Source organism: Capsicum annuum, chromosome 7 (assembly GCF_002878395.1).
Source record: "Capsicum annuum cultivar UCD-10X-F1 chromosome 7, UCD10Xv1.1, whole genome shotgun sequence".
In the NCBI taxonomy this organism is placed as follows: domain Eukaryota; kingdom Viridiplantae; phylum Streptophyta; class Magnoliopsida; order Solanales; family Solanaceae; genus Capsicum; species Capsicum annuum.
The window spans coordinates 17,520,906-17,547,161 of record NC_061117.1 but is presented as its reverse complement, the minus strand read 5'-3'; the positions used below and the strand labels follow the sequence as shown (position 1 = coordinate 17,547,161).

The 26,256-nt window shown below is 36.0% G+C and overlaps 1 protein-coding gene and 2 pseudogenes across 2 annotated transcripts; 2 read left to right on the top strand and 1 right to left on the bottom strand.

The window, feature by feature from the left end:
* The first annotated feature begins 1,394 nt into the window (after positions 1-1,394).
* LOC107856285 (putative chloride channel-like protein CLC-g) lies at positions 1,395-12,558 on the top strand. Of its 2 annotated transcripts, none has more exons than XM_016701271.2 (7): positions 1,395-1,830; positions 4,684-4,884; positions 5,295-5,472; positions 6,645-6,907; positions 9,471-9,740; positions 9,854-10,979; positions 12,222-12,558. In XM_016701271.2, exons 1-7 carry the CDS (start codon positions 1,640-1,642, stop codon positions 12,354-12,356), a joined length of 2,364 nt encoding a protein of 787 aa, XP_016556757.2. In that variant the 5' UTR covers positions 1,395-1,639; the 3' UTR covers positions 12,357-12,558. The 2 variants fall into 2 exon arrangements, with proteins under 2 accessions (XP_016556757.2, XP_016556758.2); XM_016701272.2 differs by having other exon boundaries at positions 1,724-1,844.
* A 5,826-nt stretch (positions 12,559-18,384) lies between these two features.
* LOC124885682 lies at positions 18,385-21,646 on the bottom strand (annotated as a pseudogene).
* LOC124885530 lies at positions 19,278-20,528 on the top strand (annotated as a pseudogene).
* Positions 21,647-26,256: the final 4,610 nt, after the last annotated feature.

Here is a 26,256-nt window from a genome sequence, read left to right as displayed (position 1 = left end):
TGTCCCTTTTGAAAATTTTCCATTGTGATGTGTCCTTTTGAAATTTTGACTGAAAAAACTTATCCTTTAAACTCCGAATTTACAAATATATTTAGCCAAATATTACAACAGCAACAATAAGTAGAAGATAAGAGTATAGATAGTGTGTGTACATATATCTTACTCTTATTTTTTAAAAATAGAAGATAGAGATGTCATTTACGATAAAAATAGAGATTAAAAGTTGCAATTATCCCTAGCTTTACGTTTTTGGGTTTAAACTTAAGTATTGTCCAAAATTCTACTCCCTTCGTTCATAAATTGTCTTATTTATTTTTCTCCTTGATTTAATATTTCTCTCTTTTGCACGATATTAATATCTCTCTATATGTATGGCTAATGATAAAAATGCAAACATTGAATAACTACAACTTATCGAGGACATAATTCTAAATAAAAAGATATGGATCACGTGAATTAGGGTAGAAGATTAGTAGGAAGGAGTGCATCCATATTACTAGATAGGAGTATTTCATTTTTTTACTTGTATTAGTAGGCATAGTGCTACACTTGTATTTTATATATTAGTAGGCATAGTGCTACACTCCTAGTTTATAAGTGTATTGTTCTTGGAGTTTTAGTGATATTTGTTGTTTTTGGTAGATTGATTATAATATTATTTTGTGGTAAGTTTGTTTCTGCTAATATCTTTTTTTTCTTTATCGCCTATTATTTCGTGTTCTTATATTACGTTCTTTTGTTAATCTATTTTTATCTTGAGTCGGGAATCTATCGAAAATAACTGTTTCTATCCCATCTGTAAGATAATGATTCGAATTATAAACACGCTACCCTCCGTAGATATTTACTGGAATACAATATAAGATATGCTGTTGCTGGTAAAAGATTTCCAAAATAACAAGTACAATCAGATTATCTATAACGTCACCTCGTTATAGCAATATTTCACTATAGCTGTCTGATTTTCTTTGAAACTGATTTTTTATGTTTATTTTTATTTCTTTATAATGATATTCTACTTATAACAGTAATGACGTTTATTACAGCAGTACGCTCTTTGTAAAATTACCTCTTCAAAACAGCATACTTAAATATTATATAATAATTTTGGTAAGAAAAATATTATTTACAAAATAAAATATTAAAATATATATCTTAATCATTTTTAATGTCATGCACACAATAAATTTTAAGTAGGAACTTCTAATTTAAAGAAAAAAATATATTTAAATATGCACCTAAGTTATTTCATAACTTCATGAGCAAAATATTATTAATATTTGGCTTTTTTTTTTCAAACTCATTTTAGTTTTCCATACTTTTGTTATAATAACTAAATGAGATGACCATCAGATTTTGAATATAACTATATAACTAAAAACTTTTGAGCAAACATTGACGCTATAAATATTTAGGAAAGGAGAGAGTAAAGTGATAATAAGACATATAAAATCGTTTTTTGGGAACTCAAATATTCAATCATACAACTCATCTCCTCCTCTTTTCTTTTTCTTCCAGCATATATAATAACTGCCATCACCACACACACACACACACACACAGCTTCTTTCATGCTTTCCATTTAAACTCCTCCTCCCACCCACCTTACCCACCCCCACCCCCATCCCCACCCCACTCAATGTCCATACTAATCTCTCCGGCTCTTCCCAATGGTTCATCCCCTCCGGCGCCGGCGTCATCGACGGAGGCCGACGAAGAGTCGCTCAGTCATCCACTGCTCAACAGACTGAATCCATCAGCATCGAATAACACTTCGCGAGTCGCTATCGTTGGTTCTAGTGTTTGCCCTATCGAAAGCCTTGACTACGAGTACATCTCCCTCTGTCTCTCTCTCTCTCTCTCTCTCTCTCTCTCTCTCTTTACGTACCGATTATGTTGTAATGTATTAAGATTCCGACTTTTTGGGTTTCATACATGAGCTATCACGTGTATGAGTTTTCTATCTTGAACTATCACCAACTATTTGTTACAACATATATCTATATTTGTGTATTATGTTAGACTGTTAGTAATGTATTGTTTAATTTGCAATAACATACACGAAAGCATGTTCGTTTCTGAATTTAGTTTTTGTGTGTATATATATATATTAATTGAATGAGTTTCTGACTGAACTATTAGGGGGGTCAATTTCTGACTTGAACTATAAGGTGTACGAGGTTTTTTTTTTTTTTTTTTTTTTTTTAAAATTTAATTTAATTGTTTTTTTTGGTCTTTTGACCTGAACTATTAGGTGTGTGAGTTTCCGACATGAACTATTAGGTGTATGAGTTTTTTTTTTTCGGTAAATGAGTTTCCAATCTAAACTATTAGGTGTATGAGTTTATGACTTGAACTATTGGGTGTATCAGTTTCTGACTTGAACTATTAGGTGAATGAGCTTCTGACATGAACTATTAGGTGAATGAGTTTCTGACCTGAACTATTAGGTGAATGAGTTACCAACATGAACTATCATCAACTATTTACCAAAACACAACTGAACAATCAGCTGATAGTTGAGGTATGTTTTCCATAAATATTTGGTGATAATTTAGGTAGGAAACTTGCACACTCGATAGTTCTGGTATGCAGTTCGAAAAACTGAGATACTTTAGTGTTTTTTTGACTTTTAACTCATAAATAATTTCTTGAGTTTCATATTTGAACTATTAGGTGTATGAATTTCTAGCTGAACTATCATCAACTATTTATCAAAATATACCTCAAATATCAATGACGTATCTTTTTCTCCTGCCTCAACGATGGTGGTAGTAACAAGAACCAACTAATATTTGAGGTGTATTTCGATAAATACTTGGTGATAGTTCAGCCAAGAAACTTGTGAAAACTCAAACAACTGATAGTTCAGGTATGAAATTCAAAAAATTGAGATACTTTAGGTGTGTTTTGACCATTAACTCATAAGTTAATAACAATGGAGTTTGGTTTAAGATGACGAAGTGCTTCATTATTTGTTCTCAGAAATGGAATTCTTTTTATGCTCTGAGGAAGATTTCAATTGTTTCTATGCAGAAGCTATAATTCAAGATATAATAGTTATTCTACCATGTTAGTATCTATAGTTCTACGACAATAATGTGGAAATTTCAAACGTTTAGGAGTTGGGAGTTTTGTGCTTAGAAATATCATGATTCATGTAATCATCTGGTGCTTCGTCGGTTGGAGTTTTTGTGATGTTTCTAGGATTTTGAGAGAATGTGGGAAATGAGAAAAAACACTAAGAGATTTCACAATTTTTCTTTTTAAAAAAAGGAAATAAAAAAGACATATCGCCTTTTACCCTAATTAGTCCATGAACACCAAGAGTTTGATCTTTTTGTGATTGTTATCATGTTTGAGCAAATCTTGCTAATACTGAGCAGGTTTTTGATAACTTGCTTTGGATATGAAAGTTTGACTATTTAGAGATGTTCTTGTTAATTGTTACCCAATTAGAGTGTTTGCATTAAAGTATGTTGGGTGAAGCAAAATGGAATTGGATATCAATGGAAGAAATGTGTGTGGAGCTAAACTTTTTTTTTTGAAATGGTAACAAGCGTGTATTGAATCACAAAAAGTGGCAGTTAAGCTACATTTATAGGAAATATGAAGCCTAAAGTATAACTAGAATAAATATCTACTGATCTATTGGGACTCTAAGACTTGTAGTAGAGGCTTGGCGTCTTCTATGTACTCTTGTTTACACCAAAAGTAAATAAGCATAATATAACTAAGTTTCATCTTTTGGACTGCATTGTTCCCTTTCCTTACCTGGATTATCAATTATCATTTATGCCCTTTTTATCATAAACATGCCTCAATTATCAATTATTCTCTTTTCCTACTAAAATACCATCATCTTTCCGGTAGGAAGCTCATCTACCTGATAGTTCATGTATGAAAGTTGAAAAATCAGGATACTTTAGGTGTGTTTTTGACCATGAGCTCATAACTTAATAATAAAGGAGTTTGGGGTAAGATGATGAAGTCCGTCATTATTTGGTCTAAGAAATGGATTTTTTTCTTGGATGCTCTGAGGAAGAATCTAATTGTTTCTATGCAGAAGAATATAATTCATCATACTAGTTATTCACTATGCATATATCTTAAGTTCTACTGACAGTAATGTGGAAAGTTCAATCATTAGGGGTTGAGAGTTCTGTGCTTAGAAAATCTTGGGATTTATGTAGTCATCTAGTGCTTCGTCGGTTTTTTGATGTTTCTAGATTTTTGAGATAAAGTGGGAGATCGAAAGAACACTAAGACTTACTTGAGATCGAAAGAACACTAAGACTTACTTCTTACCCCAATAATTCATGAATTAGCTGAAGACACATCCATATTCTTTGGTAAGCCTAAATCTAGTAGGAAAATTTAGATCAGCATTTTGATATTTTTGTAATGATTATTGTGGTGGAGCAAATCTATAATAGTGTTAACATTAAAGTATTGCGGGTTAAAAACAAAGAAAATTTGATGTGGCGGGAAGGTATGCTAGGAGCTAAACGTGATAAAGAGTGTTTTCAATTCCATTTTCTTTCTATTTTAAAGTTCCTGGAAGAAGATTTTGGTTTTGAGCTCGGTACATATTTTGGTGGAAAATGTTTCCTTTTTCTTTCCCTTTCTCTGAGTAGATTGGCAAATAAAAGAGGCCTAATAGTGGTTCTTGCCTGGTTGAAGAATCATGGAGAATGATTATTTCAAGCAAGATTGGAGGCGTGGAGAGAAGATTCAAATATTGCAGTACATATCCATGAAATGGATGATGTGCTTTTTCATTGGACTACTTGTCGGCCTTGTTGGTTTCTGTAACAATCTTGCTGTTGAGAACATTGCTGGAATGAAATTTGTGGTGACCTCTAATATGATGCTTGCGGGAAGGTATACAGTTCTCTTTCATTCATAGCTTTTCACGTAATACCCACCTACGGCTTTGATTAATATGTTGAGACTACTTGGATTATATAATACAAACTGATATCTGCTTCTATTTCATCTAATGTTTGTTTGAAGTTCTTATAATTAAAAGATATAATCAATTGTTTGCGCCATCCTGATATTAACTGTTATTCTTTTAGGTTATTGACTGGAATTTTATGTTAATAAATACATGTATATGTTATGCATGTGTCTGAGGGTAAATGAACTGTGGAATTTGGAAATAACCCTGTTCTGTGCTCAAAGTTTGTGGAATGATATATTATGATTTCTTTTATATTTATAAGTAGAAAGGATTTCATTTACTTTTATAAAAATGTTTTTGAGGTGAGTGACTCTTGATAATGCAACAGGTATACAATGGCTTTTCTTGTATTTGCATCTTCCAATTTCGGACTGACATTATTTGCCGGTCTTATTACGGCTTTTATCGCACCAGAGGCTGCTGGTTCAGGTATACCTGAAGTTAAGGCTTACTTGAATGGTGTAGACGCACCGGCAATATTTTCTCTGCGAACTCTGTTTGTCAAGGTAAAATGACCTTGAATTTCCTTTTCATATCGATGCCTTTTTTTCAGCATCCAATTTTACATTGTATTTACTGATGTTCAGTTATGGTGTTGGTGGTGGATTATGTGCTTGGGAACGACTGCATGAATTAAGGATTATGTAATTATGTAGTTGATCAGTTAATGTGGTATGTGGATTTCCTTTCATACTGCATAAGTTAGCTCAAAGAGGTTTTTTTTGGGTAAGGTCCATGTACACTTCCCCTCCCAGACCCCACTTTGTTGAACTACTGTGGGTATGTTCTTGTTGTTGGACGCTCTTAAGTGATTGTGGATTAGCTTGAAATTCTTACGAGGTTCATGTAATAGATCAACTGGTTTGGACATAAAGCACTTTCTTTATACTGTTAAAAATCTGGAGCTCCCCAAGAAGCACCTAGGCTTTTATGTTATTTACCGACACTGATATCAGGTGAAGCTAGACCTTTTTGTTATTTGAAGAGAATCCTTTTCATGCTTACCCCTAGTTATACAAACATTTTTTCCTCCTCATCCTAGTACTTCATAAATGTTCACTGGGCAATGCTTGGAAACAGCTTGATCTCCAACCTCTGACATGTTATTCTGATATTTATTCCATGTAAAAACATTTTTTTCTTGTAGCTTTAGTTTCAATTAACTTCTGATAGTTGTCTCCTGTTAGAAATCTTGTCCATTTTTTGTCCATTACTGACTTAAACTGCAGCTAACAGTGTTGTTTTAAATTGTTCATAACCATTTGGGAGGTGTTCTACCTGGGAATGTGGTAAAGTTATGACTTATGAACTTTTTAATTGGGGAAGTCAATCATTTAACTATTTGTTTCCTATGGAAGATATTTTCTTTTCAGTTTAACCTTGGGCTTATCTACAGTTTGTGCATGGATATTTGAATCTTCCATAGCGTTTATGGTTATCATATCTCATATCTGTGAATAGTTGATAAAAGAATTTTTGAGTTTTGCCTCTCTGCCTCTCTAGGTAGGGGTATGGTTTGTGTACATTCTACCCTCCTCAGACCACACCTGGTGGAATACATTGGGTATGTTGTTCTCGTTGCATCATATTTTATGTCTGTCTTTCCTCTATTTCTCTGTTTCGAAGCCCTGATGCGACATGTTAGAGTAAGAACCTTACTTGAAACTTTAATAAACAGATTGTTGGCAGCATTTCTGCAGTATCAGGATCTCTGGTAATTGGAAAAGCAGGCCCCATGGTTCATACTGGTGCTTGTATTGCAGCACTAATGGGTGAAGGAGGGTCAAAGAAGTATGGATTAACTTGGAAGTGGTTGAAGTACTTTAAAAATGATCGAGATCGACGAGATCTTGTAACATGTGGATCAGCTGCTGGGATGGCTGCTGCTTTCCGAGCTCCTGTTGGTGGTGTGTTGTTTGCTCTTGAAGAAATGGCATCTTGGTATATCTAAAACAAATGAATATACTTTAGTCTGATTCTTGGTAAACCGGCAGGCTTCTGGGAGATAACAGCCCATATCTCTGTGTCTGTGTTAGTAAGATGATAGTAGATATTCTTTCTCTTTTAGATTGTTGATATTATGCACAACTCAACAACAACAACAGCAACATACCCAATGTATTCCCATGACTGTCTGGGGAGAAGGGTAAGATGTATGTAGACCTTATCCCTAACTTTGTGGGATTAGAGAAACTGTTCCAGTAGACCCTCAGCTCAAAAGAATAATCATAGTAGAATAGAAAGTAAATGACGCCCGGAAAAATAGAAAGATAAACAAAGTAAATGAAGTAACAAGTAGTAGTTAAAACAGAGAATAAGATACTATACGTATACTAGATAATATTACTAATTAAGGAGAAAACAAGATGAGGAGACTAGACCCCTGCCTCTCCCACGTAAAAGTACTTCACACTCGGCTACCTACTGCTTTTCCACCCTAATCCTTGACCTCCATACTTCCCTATCGAGGATCATGTCCTCAGTAAGGTGAAGGTATGCCATATCTTGTCTAATCACCTCCCCTCAATACTTTTTAGGCCTACCTCTACCTCTTCTAAAACCCGCTATAGCCAAATTCTCACACCTCCTTACTAGTGCTTTTGTGCTCCTCTTCTTCACATGCACAAACCACCTTAGTCTCGCTTCCTCCTCTTGTACGCCAATGAGGCCACTCCCAGTTTGTGCTGTATAGCTTCATTCCTAATCCTATGGCTCTAGTATGCCCACACATTATGCACAACACATTGAAATTGACTTCACTGTCCGACAAGTAAAAGTTTGTATCTAAAGGACGGAATACCTAAAGCAGTTATTGTATTCTTCAGCAAAATATGTGGTGCATGGACCTCTGAATTATCAGGTTGGCTCCTTGGGAGAGGATTTGGCATTGCAATCACTGCATTTAGTTCCTCTGTTCTTATAGGGGGATTTGGATATGCTTGTGTTTTACTTGACACAGATGTATATTAGGTGATATTAGCATTGGCTGATTACCAAAGCTGTGTTGATTCTCTATTAAGAACTAATTTTGTAGTATTTTATTAGTTTCTTTGACATCTGTTCAATTGATGCAAATTTAGGTCTTCTACTAGGACTAGGAAAGAAGTGTAGCTTTTAGTATTTAATATATTTTACTTTTTCAGAAGTTAGTGCGTGTGGCAGTAGAGTTTTATAAATTTATGAGACAAAATCAGCTTGTTGGCCTAGTGGTAAACGAAATGGATTGAGAAACCCAACATGGGGAAAAGCACTAGTTGACTTCTTCCCATTTGTCCTACCCTTGGTGGACAGAGGTTCCCGGAACTTGTGCTGGTGGGAGGTAGTAAGTACCCCATGGAATCATTCGAGGTGTGCGCTAGTTGGCCTGGACAATAAGGTTCCAAAAAGAGAAGGTATTATAATGCCAATTATTTGCCAAAACACCATTGATGTAATGTAGATACGTAAATAATTGACTAGTAAAAGTCATAAGTACTGTTTTGGGGTTCAATTTCATCAACTTTCTATATTTGGGGGGGCTCCTTTAACAGCTGTCAACTGTCATTAAGCGTGATTGCACTTGTTGTTATGGTTTCTTTACAGAATACGAAGATTTGGTTAATACTGTCATAATAATACCACTGTAAAATGTTTGCGGATCCACAAGGTTTTTCTCCTTTCTTATTCTATATGCTTTCTTTTCATAAAGATTTTTTTTTCGGATGTACTTTTGAGATGGGAATTTTCTGTCACCTACTTTTGCATGTTTTGGTCATGTATTTTACATGTTTAGAGGACTTTAGATTTTGTTCTTGAAGCTTCCTTTGGAAATAAAATGTGAAGGTTGTTTCTGGTATTTGAAATATATGCCCCTTTTGTTTATATCTATTTATGTTTTCTTTTTCCATCTTATGTGGCTTTTGATATTTTGTTATCAAGTGTTACCTTTAATCCAAGGCCAAAAGCATATTGTTGAATTGATTGATACTGTCATTTAATGTATTTTGACCATTATTTGTGATAGTTTTATATTCAGCTCCCAAGTGGAGAAACTAACAATGATCGCTGAAAGATGATTAGGCAATGGGGATGGTCCAAACTTGCTTTTGATTTTCTTGAATAGCAGTATTTCACTATTTTATTCAACATACTTAGAGGGGATAGTTTTGCCTGAGCTGACTTTGCTGGACATGAACCTCCTGTAAATTAGTCTTAATGGGTGTCTAGATGGTAAAGGAATGGTCTATCAAGGGAACATTTATTCATAAGTAGTTATTTGTGGACTAAGTGAGTAAAGTTTTCTTCCCATGGAATGCACGGCTATGTGAAGTCAGCTTTTGGAGATTAAACAAGTTGAAAGTTTCCTTTATCAGGTCTCTCGTCTCTTATAATATTGCACATATAAAATAATAGATTGATCTGACGAATACTGAAATATGGACTTTTCATGTCTGGTGTGATTAAAAAGGATGCTGTAGTTTTCCATTTTGTTGTCGACATTGTAAGCACTTCCTTTGTGATGCAGGTGGAGAAGTACTCTATTGTGGAGAGCCTTTTTCACTACGGCTGTGGTTGCGATTGTCCTTCGTGCTTTGATTGATGTTTGCTTGAGTGGAAAATGTGGACTCTTTGGTAAAGGAGGTCTCATAATGTTTGATGTCACGTCAGCTAACATCGCCTATCGGATCTGGGATGTGCCTCCTGTTCTTCTTCTAGCAGTTATTGGAGGCATATGGGGAAGTTTGTACAACCTTTTACAGGATAGGGTTCTGCGGATTTATAATGGAATTAACATGTAAGATCCTACTTTGGCTTTTAGATTTTCATATATTCCTTTTCTTTTGAAGACATTATATAGTTAGATTTTTTACGTGACTCCTTTTTCATTTTATTTCTTTTTCGTTTCAGAAGAGGAGCTGCTTACAAAATAGTTCTGGCTCTTACAGTCTCCATTTTCACATCTTGTCTTCTTTTTGGATTACCATGGTTGGCACCTTGCCGCCCTTGCCCTTCAGATACATCAGAACCTTGCCCCACAATTGGACGGAATGGTAACTATAAGAAATTTCAGTGTCCTCCGGGTCACTACAATGATCTTGCCAGTTTATTTTTCAACACGAATGATGATGCAATCAAGAACCTTTTCAGCAAGAACACTGATGATGAGTTTCACCTTCTGTCAATGCTAATTTTCTTTATCACCTGTTTTTGCCTGAGCATCTTTAGTTATGGGATAGTCGCACCAGCAGGTCTTTTTGTTCCTGTCATTGTGACAGGTGCGGCTTATGGTCGATTGATTGGGATGATGTTTGGATCGCAGTCGACTCTTAACCATGGCCTATTTGCTGTTTTAGGTTCAGCTTCTCTTCTTGGGGGTTCTATGAGAATGACAGTTTCCTTATGTGTCATTATCCTAGAATTGACTAATGACCTCCTCCTGCTACCTCTAATGATGCTAGTTCTTCTTATCTCCAAAACTGTAGCTGATGCATTTAATGGGAATATATATGACCTCATAATGAGGTTGAAGGGTTTTCCTTACTTGGAACGCCATGCTGAACCTTACTTGAGACAACTGTCTGTGAGTGATGTGGTCACAGGTCCACTCCAGCTCTTCAACGGCATTGAGAAAGTTGGTAACATAATTCATGTCCTCAAAAACACAGAGCATAATGGCTTTCCAGTGGTGGATGAGCCCCCACTTTCTGCAGCGCCAATTCTATTTGGTTTGGTACTCCGTACACATCTTCTTACATTGCTAAAGAAGAAAGCGTTTCTTCAAAATCTTGTACCTGCTGGATATAATGCCTTCAACCAGTTTTCAGCTGATGATTTTGCAAAGGGTTTAGACCATAGAGACACAGTGGAAAATATACAACTGACAGATGAAGAGTTGGATATGTTTATAGATCTGCATCCTTTTTGTAACACTTCACCTTTCACTGTTGTAGAGACTATGTCCTTGGCGAAGGCTCTGATTCTCTTCCGAGAGGTCGGTTTAAGGCACCTGCTGGTAATACCCAAGGTTTCTGGGGTAAGAGCTGTTTCCTCATTTTTTCTGTTTCAAATTATTTTTCAATGGTCTTTGTATCTTATCCCTGAAAAATAACTCAACGGTCGATAAAAGATACATTAACATAACCTGAAGGATAGATTACCCGGTTTCCTGCAGCATGCATGCTTCAGTGCATTTGTTTATGACCTAGCTAATTGTTTATATTCATTCATTCATGAATCTTTCACCAAAATCACATTATGAATCTTTCACCAAAATCACATTCTTTTTAGTAGGGGTGTGCATCGGTCGGTTCGGTTCGATTCGGTTTTACATATTATCAGTTCGGTTTATCGATTTTCGATTTTTAAATATTCTAAACCAATAACCAAACCAATAAGATATTTTTTATTGGTTTTCGGTTTATTGGTTTTTAGTCAACGGTTCGGTTTTCGGTTTAACCGATAAGAAAATACTCATAAAATAAAAATAGTAGTAGCTAACATGAAAAAAAAATCGAATCTTAGTTGCAACCAAAAATCCTACACTATATGATGTGTTTTAATTTATAAGAATCTTCAAGTTTGAACTAAATGTTGTTAGGAGAAATTAAGAGTTTGTATAATTGAAATAATAGGTTTGTTAATTTGTAGAAATTAAAGCGAAATTAAGAATATATATATATATATATATATATATATATATATATATATATATATTCTTATTGGGTTATCGGTTGACCCAATAACCCAATAAGAAAAAATCGAACTGAACCAATAATCCAATAATTTTTTTTTATAAAATCATTAAAAAAACGTTAACCCAACAACCCAATAACAATAAACCAATAACATTTTTATCAGTTCGGTTTGGTTTTTGCACACCCCTACTTTTTAGGTATTTGATGTGAAATAAATTGTCCATTATTTTTTTTCAGACAACCTAATGGTTTCAATAATCAGCACCCCTCTGTAAGAGTTAAATTCTTCTGAATCAGCATTACTCATGATTTCTGAGTTGCCGTTGTCTTGTTTATTTTTACATTTTGAATATCTTTTTGGTTGCATCAACCGATCAGCATTCCTATGATCTACTGATGGGATTAAGTATGAACTGTTCCCTCACCTTTAAATTTCATTTTGCTTTCCCTATTTGATCCACCATGTTAATTATATAACCGTTGCTTGTTGGAACCAAAACACATTTTCCGTTTATTTTCCTGATAAATGGTTCTTCATCTTCTTGAACTGAATCAAGAAATTGTGGTTCTCTTATTTGCAGAGGGTACCTGTTGTGGGGATACTTACAAGGCATGATTTCATGCCAGAGCATGTGCTCAGCTTGTATCCATCCTTGGCTAAGAGCAAGTGGAAAAGATTAAGATTCAAGTTACCTGGCGGGGTTAAAATCTTTTAGAGACTACATCGAAGTTCTTAAAATAGTCCTATGGAAGTATGTGAATAGAGCTGTGTACAACATGACTGCAATATCCTAGGTAGTCAAAGCATATTCTTCCCTATTATTCCTTGTTAAATTCAAAGATCCTAAGGATCTTCTTAAGATGGATTTTGTATTTGTTTTGCCTCAATTAATCAAAATTCGGTTATAGTTGCCCCGATCTTGTGAATAAATATCTCCGTCCTTCTCTTTCGCCCTTTTGTTTTCCATTTATAGAGGAGCTATGAAGTTTCAATAGCTCCAAAAGTAGTTCCCATTTTTGAATCAAAGCTCCGAAAGTGCTTTTCTTCTCGCGCAAAAGAAAAAAGATGTAGCTTTATCGGTCTGCTTACTTTATTTATCAAAGATTTTGTTAACTTCACTGATGACAATCTTTTACCTTTTTCACATTGTGGGTCTGTGTCTCCATCCCGGATAAAACATTCAAGGTGAGAGTAAACCAACCTATAATGTGCATATCAATGGAGATTTGACACATTTTCTCGCAAAATTGTACATAATAAATGTGTGTGGATTACTAACGTTCGATATCTTAAACTTGACAATAATGGACAGTTTACAATACATCAAACCATGAATATTTTATGGTTCATAAAAGTAAAGACCAAGCCAATCTTTGCAGTTCCCAACTTCAAAAAACTTCCAGACATACAAGTTCGAAAATTGACGAAGGAAATTGCAAAGCTTAACTTCAAGTTCAAATATCTCATTTTGATGTTGCTGACTTCAGGCATGTGAGTTTGAAGTTAGGCTTGACAATCTCCTAGTTCAGACCCACATATATGAAGTTTCAAATTTCAAAAATCAAGATTTTCAATTAAGATTGAAATTAATTTTAAAACGAGTACATATTAATATCAAATAAGAGTCGGCTGGTGCACTTGCCACAAGTTGGTCTTAAATCATTGAACAGGGTAGTTCGCATAAATGTTTTTATATTGTGCGGTGATTTTTAATTTTTGTCCTTCAAAATCATGGATCTTTAGTTTTTATTATTTTAGAGATGTAAGTGAGAAAAAAGTGAAAAATGCTTCTTATAACAAAAAATAATCCCGCAAAATGAAAAAAATTACAAAACGTAATCTAGTGGCACAAGTTATTCCCCAAGCATAACAAAAAATAACCTCGCAAAATGAAAAAAAACACAAAACGTAATCTAGTGGCACAAGTTATTCTCCAAGGCATAAGTTAGAGGCACAAATTATGCCACATGACATAAGTTCAGTGACACAAATTATGTTTTAAGGAATAAATTTAGTGGCGTACTTTATGCCCAAGACACAAATTATACTCCAAAGCATAGGTACAATAGCACAAGTTATGGTACAGGAGATGAGTTTAGTGACACAAGTTATGCTACGAGACATGAGACATAAGATTGGTGGCATAATTTATTTTCCAAACGCGTAAGTTAATGACACAAGTTATGTAACACTACATGCGTTCAACAATAGAAGTTATGTGCTAAAGCAAAGTTCTCTAAAAATCTTACCTAACCAGTCAAAATTCAAGCTCTAGGACCAAACATTCTCTAGGAAGTTTTGTCCTGGAAAATTAGTTTTGTCCAATAAAGTTAGATCATAATCAAAGATACTTTGATCCATAAATTTTCATCAAAGAAGCAGAAAAAATAAAATTAAATAGCACAAATTTAAGTGGTAAAAAATTAAAGGGAACATAAGAAAAAATGTATATTCAGTTAAATTTTACACAAAAAAATAGCCTATTTAAAAAAACAACTCACTCATTACATATATTGACCATTCAGTCATTTTTAATTATCGAAATTGGCCCTTCGACTGCATGTATTTCATCAGCTTCTTCACTTCTTCTTCATTCCTTCTTCTGCTTTTTCTCATTTTCTTCATTCTTCTACTTCTTTTCTTCTTTTCCATTGCTTTCAGCCATAAACTTTCTTCAAAAAGCTCGATTTTAAAAATTGACATATTGTAAATCTGAATCATTTTGATTGAATAGTATTTCAAATGATTCAAAATATCCAAATGAGCTCATATCTAAAATTTGGGACTGTTTAAAGAAGATTTTGAGTTGATCGGGATTGAAAAACTCCACTTACTATTAGATTTCAAGGTGAATTACTGCAATGTATAAGTTTGTACAAATAATGTATGGATATATATACATCTCTGATGCATAGCTATACATTATATATACATGATTATATACTATTTATACAATATTGATACACTACATAATTGTTTTTATAATATCGACACTTTACATATGTATTACATATACAGCGACATTTTTGTAAACTGAAATCATCACCTATTATTATATAACAAGATTCATTACTCAAGACAACGAATTATTCTTACCATAAGAAGGAAGTGGAGATTTGTGCATGCAGTAGATGTAAAGAGTCGAACTAGATCTACCAATATATAGCAGACACTTTTTTTGAGTTATTTTTTATGCAAAAATTCATGACTATATTTATCGCAAACTAATTACTTTAATTGTTTATATATGGACTTTTTCCAAATTTAAAACCAAAGTGAAAATTTTATGATAAAGAATAGAAAATTCACTAGTATAGAAGCTAATTACTTCCTCAATCACTAGTTTTTCAATTAAATATCATACCACTAAAATAGAAGTTGAATACACGATTAAGACGCTTCGATATATGATTATTTTTTTTTCTTGTACAAATATATGGTTCATTCGCACTAGATTCATGTACCTTAGATAAATTTGTATATATCCATATGTATCGGCAGGAGGGTTATAACATGTAACCGCATGTATCCGGGGGAGAACTGTTAAGAAGTGATATATGTATTATGTAATTAATTTAAAGTAGTGAGAAAATAAATAAATATAATATGGATGTTTGGTTATTTAGATAGTTTTGGAAAAATGACCCGAGCTAGCCCATCTCAAAACAATTAGCCACATTTGGGTCATTGAATATGGAGTGGTCAGCCGACCATTTTAATTCCACTAATTAACCTTTTACTAATTTGGATCATTTTGAGTTAGGTAGTTCAGATACAGTTCATATACTATACTGATACAATCCATATATAAAATAGAGAAACGAATTTATGGGTAGAAATTATATCATTGTTATATAGAATATGCATTCTTTTAATATGATGTGCATAAAATTTGTACCATTATTGTATAAATATGTAATATGTATAAGATACATATAGAAATTGTATCTTTATTGCACAGAATACATATATATAAAAGATATGTGGCAAATTTATTTCTGTATTGTATAAAGCTGCAAGCAAATAACTAGAAATGAAATTAAAACTCAATAGTCATTTTTGTGTCAATAATTTTAGCCAAAGTTCTATTTGTGTCCTTTCTTCAAAATTTCGTGGGTGGTCTTAAATTATTTGAAAAAAAGGACAGAAATGGACATTCCGTTAAAAGTATTGACAACCGAATGATGGAGGAATTTTATATCCCATATATAGCCATATGCGGGTGCTTCTATTTTTCTTTTTGCTACATTCTACTTTTTTAATTATTTTTTTTGATTGCTTTACTTTTTCTCTTGATGCTTTCTAGTTTTTTCTTTTTTTTTTTTGGGTGTAGGGGTGGGGGTGGGTGGGTGGTGGGTGGGGGTTGTTTAAGTTTTTACTTATTTTTTTAAAACTTCTTTTACTCTATTAATTGGTGTACTTTTTTAATAATAAAATATAATTTTATATTTTTTCCCTAAAATATGATGGAGATGATTAGAATAGAAAAAAAGTCAATTTACTGTAGTTTTTCATGTCTATTTTTTTCTATAATGTATGTATAATGTATGTATGTATGTATGTATGTATGTATGTATGTGTATATATATATGCTATGGCGTGAAATCCAAGAGAGTTCATGTATCCTTAATGCTCTCTTTAATAGGGTCGCCTCATATTTTTCTTAAACTAATTAGTCAGCCTTGGGGGAGAATGATGATGGAGATGTATTACGGACTTCTCCTGTTCATTAACTCGAACCTCATTCTTCTGCAGTTGATGCTACGGATTAGCCTCACTCTTTATGCCAATAACTTTGCTTAGTATTTTCTGCCGACTGTCAGCCTGTTCAGCTGACCTCAGAGGATTCCTGTCACTCGGCACAACATGTTTATTCTCGACGGTGATTACAATCTCTTTCCTAGGGTCAGGCTACTCCAAAAAACCAGCAGTCTAGCCCAGTTACTTCCCTTCCAGTCACTTCCTAAAATTATGGATCCCGCTCTCACCTTCGTCGATTCTCTCAAGTTTCTTATCCTGTTGAAGGCTTATGAATCGTTTTCCCCAAAACATCGAGCTTACCTTATCTCAGTTCAATCTTCTCATGAACCTGAATCATTTTCTGAAGCCTCCAATCATTCTTGCTGAAGAGATGCTATACAGGAAAAAATTAATGCCTAGGGAAAAAGTAATAAGACTTAGTCTTATTACCTGCAGGGGAAAAAGCTATTAGATGCAAATGGATTTACAAGATCAAGCATAAAGCATATGGCTTGGTAGATAGATACAAACCTAGATTAGTAGCTAAAGTATTCCTTCAAGAATATTGAGTCGAACCCCTTTTCTTACAGTTAAGTGGCCCAAGGTCCCCCTTTATAGATAGGGAAAATATTTGCTTCAGGTTGCTAAACACCATTCGTGGCATTCTTGTATTGGCTATAATCAAAAGGTGACCTTATTTTAATTTGACGTGCAAAATAGAATGCCTTTCAACAACATAAGGGAAGGGGACAAGAATAAGTTTCTATTCAACCTCCGCCAACTCCAGGCTTCTCTTCTCCAAGGAATCTTAACTTGGTATGCAAGCTCAAGAAAGCGATTTATGTTACGTCTTCCGGCTTGCTAAAGAAGGCACAAAAGCTTGGTTTGAAAGGTCACAACAACATGTATAAGAGCCGAAATAGGAGTAAAGGAAGGATCCAATTTTTAAATAAGTAAATCAGACCATTCAATCTTTATAATGAGGTCGACATCAGGTATTGTCTTTCTTCTATGTGGATGACATTGCTTTCTCTAGTAATGACTTAGCTTTGATAAATGAGATTAAGACAAGATTAAGAACCCAGTTTGATATGAAGGTACGGGGGGGATCAAAAGAGAGTATGTTAGTCAAACAGAAGGCTCTTACGGGGGTGTAGTCTTCTTGTTGCTGGTAGGTGCGACTATGTGAGTTAACAACAATACACTGCGGTATGTGTGAGTCAAGATTTTACTTAATGATCTAAAGGAGCAATTTGAATTACTGCAGACTGGTTTCCTCGTATATACCCTACATGATGCCTATTTTCTACCATTGAAAAATATAGAGAAAACTGCTAATCCCACCCACGTCGTAAACGGTTGCCCTACCTGGTCCATTTCAAATCTAGCCGGAGGTCTTCAAGCCTTGTTACAGACTACAGTCCTAAATAAAAATGACCCCAATCCCTCCCCAACCCAGGTCAAAGGTCTTCCCGCCTTTTTTGGGGCAGAGTCAAGTTTGTTACGATCAGCAAATTAGTCTTGCATCATATCGATAGTGATTCAGATCACCTCCCCAAGTATGCCTAACCTAATTGTGTGTAAGCAATCAATTGTGACAAGTCCATTGATCCATAATGAAAGCACCTATAGATAAAAGCCGTTTGTCGACCAGTAGACTTATCCTATTGTGACAGCAGCCAACTCTGGCGTGTCAACTTAGTTATCTTCATCAAATTACTTACTTAATGTCTAGCTTCCCAACTTTTAGACGGTTCTTTTTCCCCCAAATAAATGAATAAAGGAGATGTATGTTGATTCTTTTGAAGAATCAGAAGCAAAGTGCTATACCGGGTCATGGGGACCGAAAAAGAAACGGCTCTGAAGAAAAAAAATTTGGGTTCCCAATACTTCTCTACGCTCAATAAGATGCGCCAACCTCGGGATATTTTACTCCTAACCCCATAAGGTTTTGAGATAGAGCTTAACCTGAGTCTCAGTAAAGAATGATGATGATATATATTTCACACGGTGCACGATTCTATGGATAGTTTCATTCGAGACCGTGATGGAGGACATGGCTTACGATCATCAATTTTGATTAAGACATTGCACAATGATCCAAACACTTTGTCACATCTCTTCGATACGAATACAGTAATGATCATAGCGATATCCTATGGTACCTACTGGTATGTCAGGATCCAATTGGTCATGAACATTGTAAGGTGTTGTTTTTCACAAATCCAAGCATAGCCCAGAACCTCTTACATTACACCACTGAATCCCTAATACTTTGCTTGCTGTGCAGTGATAATATCAATATCCAATAATTGTTGTTTCTAGATATAATTGCCAGTTGACATCTCTTCTAATTCGTCGATACGAGAAGCAAATTATTGTGTGAATAAATCAATATCTACACATAAGCTAGGAGGAAGATCTTGTGCCACTCCACCTGGTCGTATGAAACTGGCATGCATTCTGGCTCCCAAGAATCTTTCATAGAATTCCAATAATTTCTCCCGCTCCTCAAAATTCCACAGGAATGGAGTTGATCCTCATACATCCATAACATGCATAGTTAAAGCAAGTGAATGATTTGAAATTCGAGTTATTTCATAGAATAACACTCTACTGATTTCATAATGGTACCTCACAATTCAAAAGTCTCTCTACGGCTGAAGAATGAGCGTGTTCTTGGGCCATCATAGAAACATAGATAGGGTCGACGACGAAATAAAGAATGAAACTTTATAACAGCTTTTCCGTAGATGTTCACTTGCATCACATACACAAGTTCTCTCTAAACCATGCAATAAGGTCATCCATAACACTCTCCCGCTTGAGTTATCTTATCCCCAGACCATGCTATTCAATAATATTGGAAAAATAAAAGCGTAAGGTAACAACTAGTATGGAAAGCTGGTCGCCTTTGGTAGCTTTTGCCGATAACCAAAACGCATTATTCCCACAACCACTTTGGTACTTTATTTATAGCCTTTTTTAAGTTATGCAATAGGGGGGGGGGGCTTGCGCTTGAATTGAAGTAGTGCCTTTGGAATATGAGTAGGGCTCCTAAGTGGCATGTTCGTGGAGGCAAACTAAAGAAAAAGCAAAAGAAAGGTTAGATGCTTGTGGGGCGTGGCCATCTGGCCCCGAATAGGAGGGGAAAATGCTCTGGATCCTCCCTACTTGCAGAAATGAATGGATAAAAAATAGGCTTGGTTCTCTATTTCTGAATGGAGGGTGAAAGCCATAAGAGAAGATTGCCCTACCAGTAAGGAAGTGGGGATAAAGGTGCTATTATCTATCTCGACCAGTTTCCCTAGGTGTTGGAAATCTAGACCGGCTCAGATAATCACTCTCGCTAATGTGACCTTCATTCCACCAATAAAGAAGTCATCCTTGATGATTTCCCATTCCTTCCCTGCTGAGCCACATCTCTTCGCCATTCGATGCTTCCATTTTTTCTTACTATGACATACCTTGTGCCCTCCTTTCCAATCACTAAGAAAAAAAAGACCAATCAAAGCCATATCTAAGTAAAGGTTTGTTTATTATTTTTATGACCCCAGGGGAATTTATTCGACCCATTTTGTAGTCTCCCGCACTGCTCAAGAAAGTGTGCAACTCCGTATGAAGACCTTCTTCTCTTCTTCCCACTCTCTTCACACGATTCTCAAAGAAGAGGAGGAAGAGTTAGCAGCAGGTACCACGAGCCCTTTGTCCCACACATCTATCCAGAAGCAAGTATAGGTTACTAGTTTCACCGAATGCTCCTATCTCCTGGCAAAGATTGTGTGAGTGTGCAGTTATGCTTCAGATGCTTCACTATAGAATAGATCTATCCAGTTCCCATTCTTTTCTGATGCACACACTTTATATCTCTGACATATAAAGAAGGATGCGGTGGTAAGAAAGATTCCCTAGCCTTTATACAACCGATCATTTCACTGGCATCTCGTATTCATGCTCCTGTTTGACTGCTGCTTGAGGATATAGTTATAGATAGGTTAGTCTTAGTGGTTTATTGGATCCATCTGTTATCTCCTTCTACGGCATACTGTTGTCATTTTCATATTCCATATGTCACTTAGTTATCTCTGCCTCGCTGTGGGTCAACACCTCCGAAAGAAATAGAGAACTTCATTCAGTGACCCTGTGATCGCTCTCTGAATGATTAGAATAAGGTAAATCTTGAATATAAGTTTTATACTTAATTAATTTCTCATTCCCTCTAGTCGGGTGGGCATTGGCTGATTTTTTGACCAGATCCCCCTAAAAATTATACGTACGGGTCTCTCTATATGTGGCTCACACAATTTGAGGTGGCCCAGCCCAACATTCATTCGCAAATCCTATAGTGAAATTGAGACTGCTCAACCTTGGAACCTAATTCGCGTGTAGGTAGCTCTGTCCGTCATACTGTTGACTCTATCTATTCATGATTTTTTTTTATTTTGATTTTATATAGGCTGCTCCCTCTTTTTCCAAGAATTTATCCACTTTTCTTTACTCCATAGGGCCTTCTCATAGGGAAAAACCTTTCATTTTCATCAAATAACTTGGCCTCCCCTGACTCTTCCACCATCCGAGATCCCTTTCCTCTCTATGGTATGTTCTCTCGACGCAGGCCTACCACGCTTCACGCCTGTGGTGTTTTCACCAGATGTTCTTTGCTACTAGTGCCTTCCTCCCTGCTGGCTGTATGAATGGGTTATCCCTCGCTGCTGCGTTCTTTGTTGCTATGGATTAAAGGAACAGATATAGTTGAATGGAACAACAGACAGGTTACATGTTCCACTATGCCAAGATGTGAGATGCAGGTGGCGATGATCACCCCAGGGTATGAGCTAGTGCCCTTGATAAGTACTCCTAAACCTATCAACGCTCGTGAAAACTCATGTCGGTCGATCCCCCATTCATCCGACCAGAGATATGGATAACGAGTCCACTTTCATAACCTTTTCCCTTCTATCCCTATGTTTGAATAAGGTAGGGCGGTTCAACTTGAGTTGCTTAACCGTCCCTTAGCATGGTACTCAAGACGTGCTACAGAGCCTCCACCATGGGAAGAGGACTAAGCAGGGCATATCTAGCAGCATAAAAGCCAACTCGGCATTAGTGACATCGTGCTGTATTGGAGTAATCCAATATATGGTTCTGCGCGTTCACCACTTCTCCATTCATTTCTAATGTTGATCAGGAAACAACACGAGTAGCAAGATATTGAGGTCTAAAATTCAAAGTGAAATTTTGGATTTGCCTATTCTTAGTCGTCATGGGAAAGAAATTGGATATAAGAAAAAGATTATTCCCTTAGAGCTTGTCCAATACCACAAGTACCAGAAATGCATCTCCTTCTCCTGCGCGAGAGATTTCTAAGCTAGTCGAGAATAACGATTATGTCATGAAAGAAAGTGATAGAAAGACTAATTTAATCGATATTCCCTAATGGGTAGCTTTAGGAGATACAGTTCCCCCTTATATTCTTCACCTATCTGCGGAGGGTTTCATTATACGTCTTTTCGAAGATCTCCAGATCGTAAGACATTATCGCCTTCATGGCACTGGACTATATTTTTGTTATTTTTGGAAAGTGCACGGACGGTCTTCATTTCCTCCTTTCACAATGTTCTCGTGAAGTTGCTCACGAATCAAAGTATAAATGTACCTTCTAAGTCTCACACGCTCTATTATTTTTGCTAGCTTTCCCTCTAGTAAAAGATTAGCCCATACCTTTTCTCCGTGTCTAGGGATTCTTGGGGCATGAGTTAATCATATAGTTGATTGATCTTTCTTTTGATTGAGTGTTGTTTTGGAGTCTCTCTCTGTAGGTGTGCAAAACAATAGATCCACTACTCTTTGGGGTGATGAGGTAGACAATTCCTTACTCCAGCTTCAAATGATCATCTTTGCATGAATCAATACTAACTCCTTAGTCAACTGACCCTCTATATCAGAGATTAGTCCAGGAGAATTCTGTAAGGGTGGAGAGGTGGCCCTTGGGACACTTGACTCGTTGGAGAGGGGTTTCTCCTAGAATCCAAATGATTTATCTTCTTCTTTTAAGATATTTCTAGTTAGGACTTGATTGAGGGATCAATTGGCTCTGAAACATAAAGTAACAAAACCATAACCCCATGCCTCCACCTTAAAGGATCCCAAATCATCATCTCTATCTCCAACTTATTCGTGGTTTTAAGGTGCTTTTTACTATTAGAAAAACTTATTTGGAGACCAAGGCAAGGGGTCATCTTCAGCAACCTATCGGGGTCATGGAGTCGGCCTCCCCATCATCCCCCCTACCCGCACCCTCCATAATGGAAGTACGTAGAAACCTTGATCTGCTTACTTCCTCCTTTAATTAGATCGAGATGAGGAGTGACCTTTTACTGGACCTCGAGGATCGACTTAAATTTGAAACTGCCTTAGAAGGAAAGAGAGGCAAAATAATTAAATTTATGGAGATCTTGACCTTTGATGAGGATGAACTTATATACTGGAATTATTTTCCAACTCCGTATCCTAACTCAGGGCAAACCATCTCTAGATGGAAAAGTGAAAAGTTGAATTGATCTGCACATCCCTCTATTCCAATAGAAAACGTTAGCCTTCATCCATGAGATTGGGGTATCACTACTAGTAGGGACCCACTTCTATAATAGACTTTGAAACCTTGCCTTTCATTTTAATGTTCAATCCCGGATACCATGACTTGCTTTTAAATGGGCTTTACCTTCAAAGGAGAGTATTCGATTTGTGGATAGCAAGGCCAATAAATATCAAATTTCTCAGGGTCTGAGTCATGTCTTGTCCTTGAGTCCTCTCTATGCCTCTCATGTCCTTCTTTCCTTTGCTTTGGACTCACTAGCACAATCCTTGCTGCTTTCATGCTTGATGGCTTTTCATGAACCAATGATAGAGATCCTTCCCTAACAACTGCTGTTCAATCCACCTCTGAGAGTGAGAGGAGTCGTAGGCATTCACATTTCCTTTTATGGATTGGAATTCCTATTGTATAGAATAAATGTATTGGGTAATGACTTTGTTTTCTTGAATTCCAAAATTCTCCACCTTTTCTCAGCTTGACACCTATTTTAGAACCATCCCTTTCTAAGTACGACAAAGTTTCCTTGTAAACTAAGGGTAAGGTACACTTGATAGCAAGAAGCTAATGACTTCTTTTATGTCATTAACTATAACTTACACGAGGTATCATAGTAGGGCCTGTCTTCTATCCAATTCTTGGGTTCGATTGAGCCTCTTTGAAATTACATCTCTGCCTCTCGTCTTACTCGAGCTGCCCCACTCCTTTGGCAGTTAAAGTAGCTCACTTCAAGAAGTAAGATTATATCCCAAGGGGTATGTTACGTGCAAAAGTTCTCTTTCTAGTGGAAGTAAGAGTAGCAAGGTTAGGACCGCATATAAATAAAATAGGGGAAAGAAATTTGATTCCCTAGAAGTTTGTCCGATTATGAAAGCTAGAACTGTTATAAACTAGCTTGATAAAGGGTAGTGGTAGGGATAGTCTCAGTACCACTTTCAGTGCGATAGTTCTTCATTGCGACTTAGATTGCACGATCAAGATCAAAGTGTTCATTTGGTAAGTCAACCATTCATCATCTTATCATGAATGAGCATCGCCCATCAGTTCCTCATCCTCAACCTCTAAGGAGTGGGAAAGACTTTTTTGTCCTTCTTGTTTTGACTTTTGCTCTTACTTCTTCACATCTAAGAATTTTCTTTGGCCTAAAAAAGCTCGGATGAGCGGGGAATATCATAAACTCAAAAGAGACCAGGGTCAGCCGACCTAGAAGAAAATATAAATAGAGATAGGTCAACTGATTAACAGGTATACTTGTCAAGAGACACAGACATAGGTACATAAGGAATCACATAATTACATCCTTCTTGCTATTTGTCTTTATTAGCGTCAGCTGAGGCCTCTCTTTGATCATTCCTGTCTTTCGGTGCTTGCCCTTTGTTTGTTGAATAAAGATCTTCATCGATCTCCACTATGACTGTCACTCTTATAGGATAGGGAGAATTTAAATATTACGAGAATGTCGTTGAAGTAGGATTGCTAGTAGGATAGTCCAGGGGTAATCCTTGCCTCTGTTGACACAATTAACCAACGGGGACCGACAGATAACTTGCCTAGTAAAGTCTTTTATCTTTCATTCAGGGGTCATGAATGATTAAGAGAAACGAAAGGTGAGTGCAATGAACAAGAATTTGGGACTGGTCTTATAGTAAATAAATAAAAAAGGTCCCGGTAGGGGTCAACAACATTGGGAGGTAGAGGCAAACAACAAGGACTACCTCTTGTAGCCGATATCCTGCCTTTCTTCTGTAAGGATAGATTCAGGCTTAATCCAACTCGACGAAGGGGGGTGGAGGATCACTCCTTTTTAATAATAGGAGCGTAACTTACTACTAATATATGTATACCAAGGACTTTCCATTTCAATGGGATTCTCATTTCCAGCTCTTTCCTAACAGCTCATTCTTTACTAGGCATCTAGACGAACCCGACGGGTTAATTAACTTAATGTAAAGAAAGATCATTAGATCAAAACTAGGGGAGTGCTTAATAATATCAAAAGGTTAACATCTCTCTACCTTTATTAGTAGCAGCGAACATCAGGTAACTTCGTGCTGTAAAATGAAAGATTGGTAATGAAGGGCAATGTACTAAGAAAACGCAACTCTATTAAACATTTATTTGGAAAAAGCTGGAAGAATAGCGAGAAAGAAAGGTTGTATACTACTAATAATGGTTGGTTATGAATATAGGTAAGGTGACCAGCTTTGCAACTTTATTCAATCAAAAAGGTTGGCTCTGTACCCTATCCGCCTTTAAGTAAAGGGTCACATCCACCAAAGATGGCAGTGGGAAAGACGTGAGCACGAACGAGGTAGATTATGATTTTAATCATTCTCACTACCTAGTTTATAGTAGAATCTGGAGAATATGAACTTATCACATTTTTCTTTTTGGTACGTTGTTATAAGCAGCTCTGGTGCTCGATCTTAGGTCTGAGCTATGTGTTGAATTATGATAAAGAAGGTTCGGTGGTTTTATAATTCCCAAGTGGAAAGTCATATACTTTAAAAGTAGATGGAGTGATCAAGCGACCCTTCATGCGCCAACATACATCCAATGGCATAGGGTGATGTATCAGTATGAACATGGAACTCCTTATTCCAATTTAGAAATTGAAGAATTGGGGCTGACAACAAACACTCATGTGCATGCTTAAAGGCTTAATCCTATTTCGGTTCCCAAGCCTTATATGTTTTTTATGCAATGATTTCATTATGGGATTTCGCACTTCAAAAAATATTTTTTGATGCATCTGTAATAACCTATGTGTTCTGAAAAAGAACGTGTTATGCCCGACCCCCTTTTCAGTAGATGAGATTAGGAAGAAAGCTTGACTTCGAAGCTCAGCTTAGCCTAATACATAGGAATAGAGCAAAGGAAAGGCTTAAACTAGAAGGTATAAGAAAGAGAAGTTTTTTCTTTCTTTCAATCCAAATAATAGAACAAATAAAGCACTCAAAAATGAAAGTTAGATAAAGAAGTGTTAGTAAGAACTAGCACTAGACTTCTTTCCCCATTTTTTTGACTTTCTCTCTCTCTTTTTTTTGTGCTTCCACCCAAAATTTTCATTCTGATTTATAGAGACCTGAGGAAATTATATGTAATAATAAATGTAGAAAGGTGAGGGTGAGATACTTTCCACGGCATACAAAAAGAAAATCTAGGAAGGTGGCTTTCAAAATATGAGTCAGGTATGAGAGAGGGCAACTGAAAAGGAGGCTCGACCTACAGGGATAGGAAGGCTCTCTAAACCAATTGAGACTAGAAAGAACATGAGAATTAG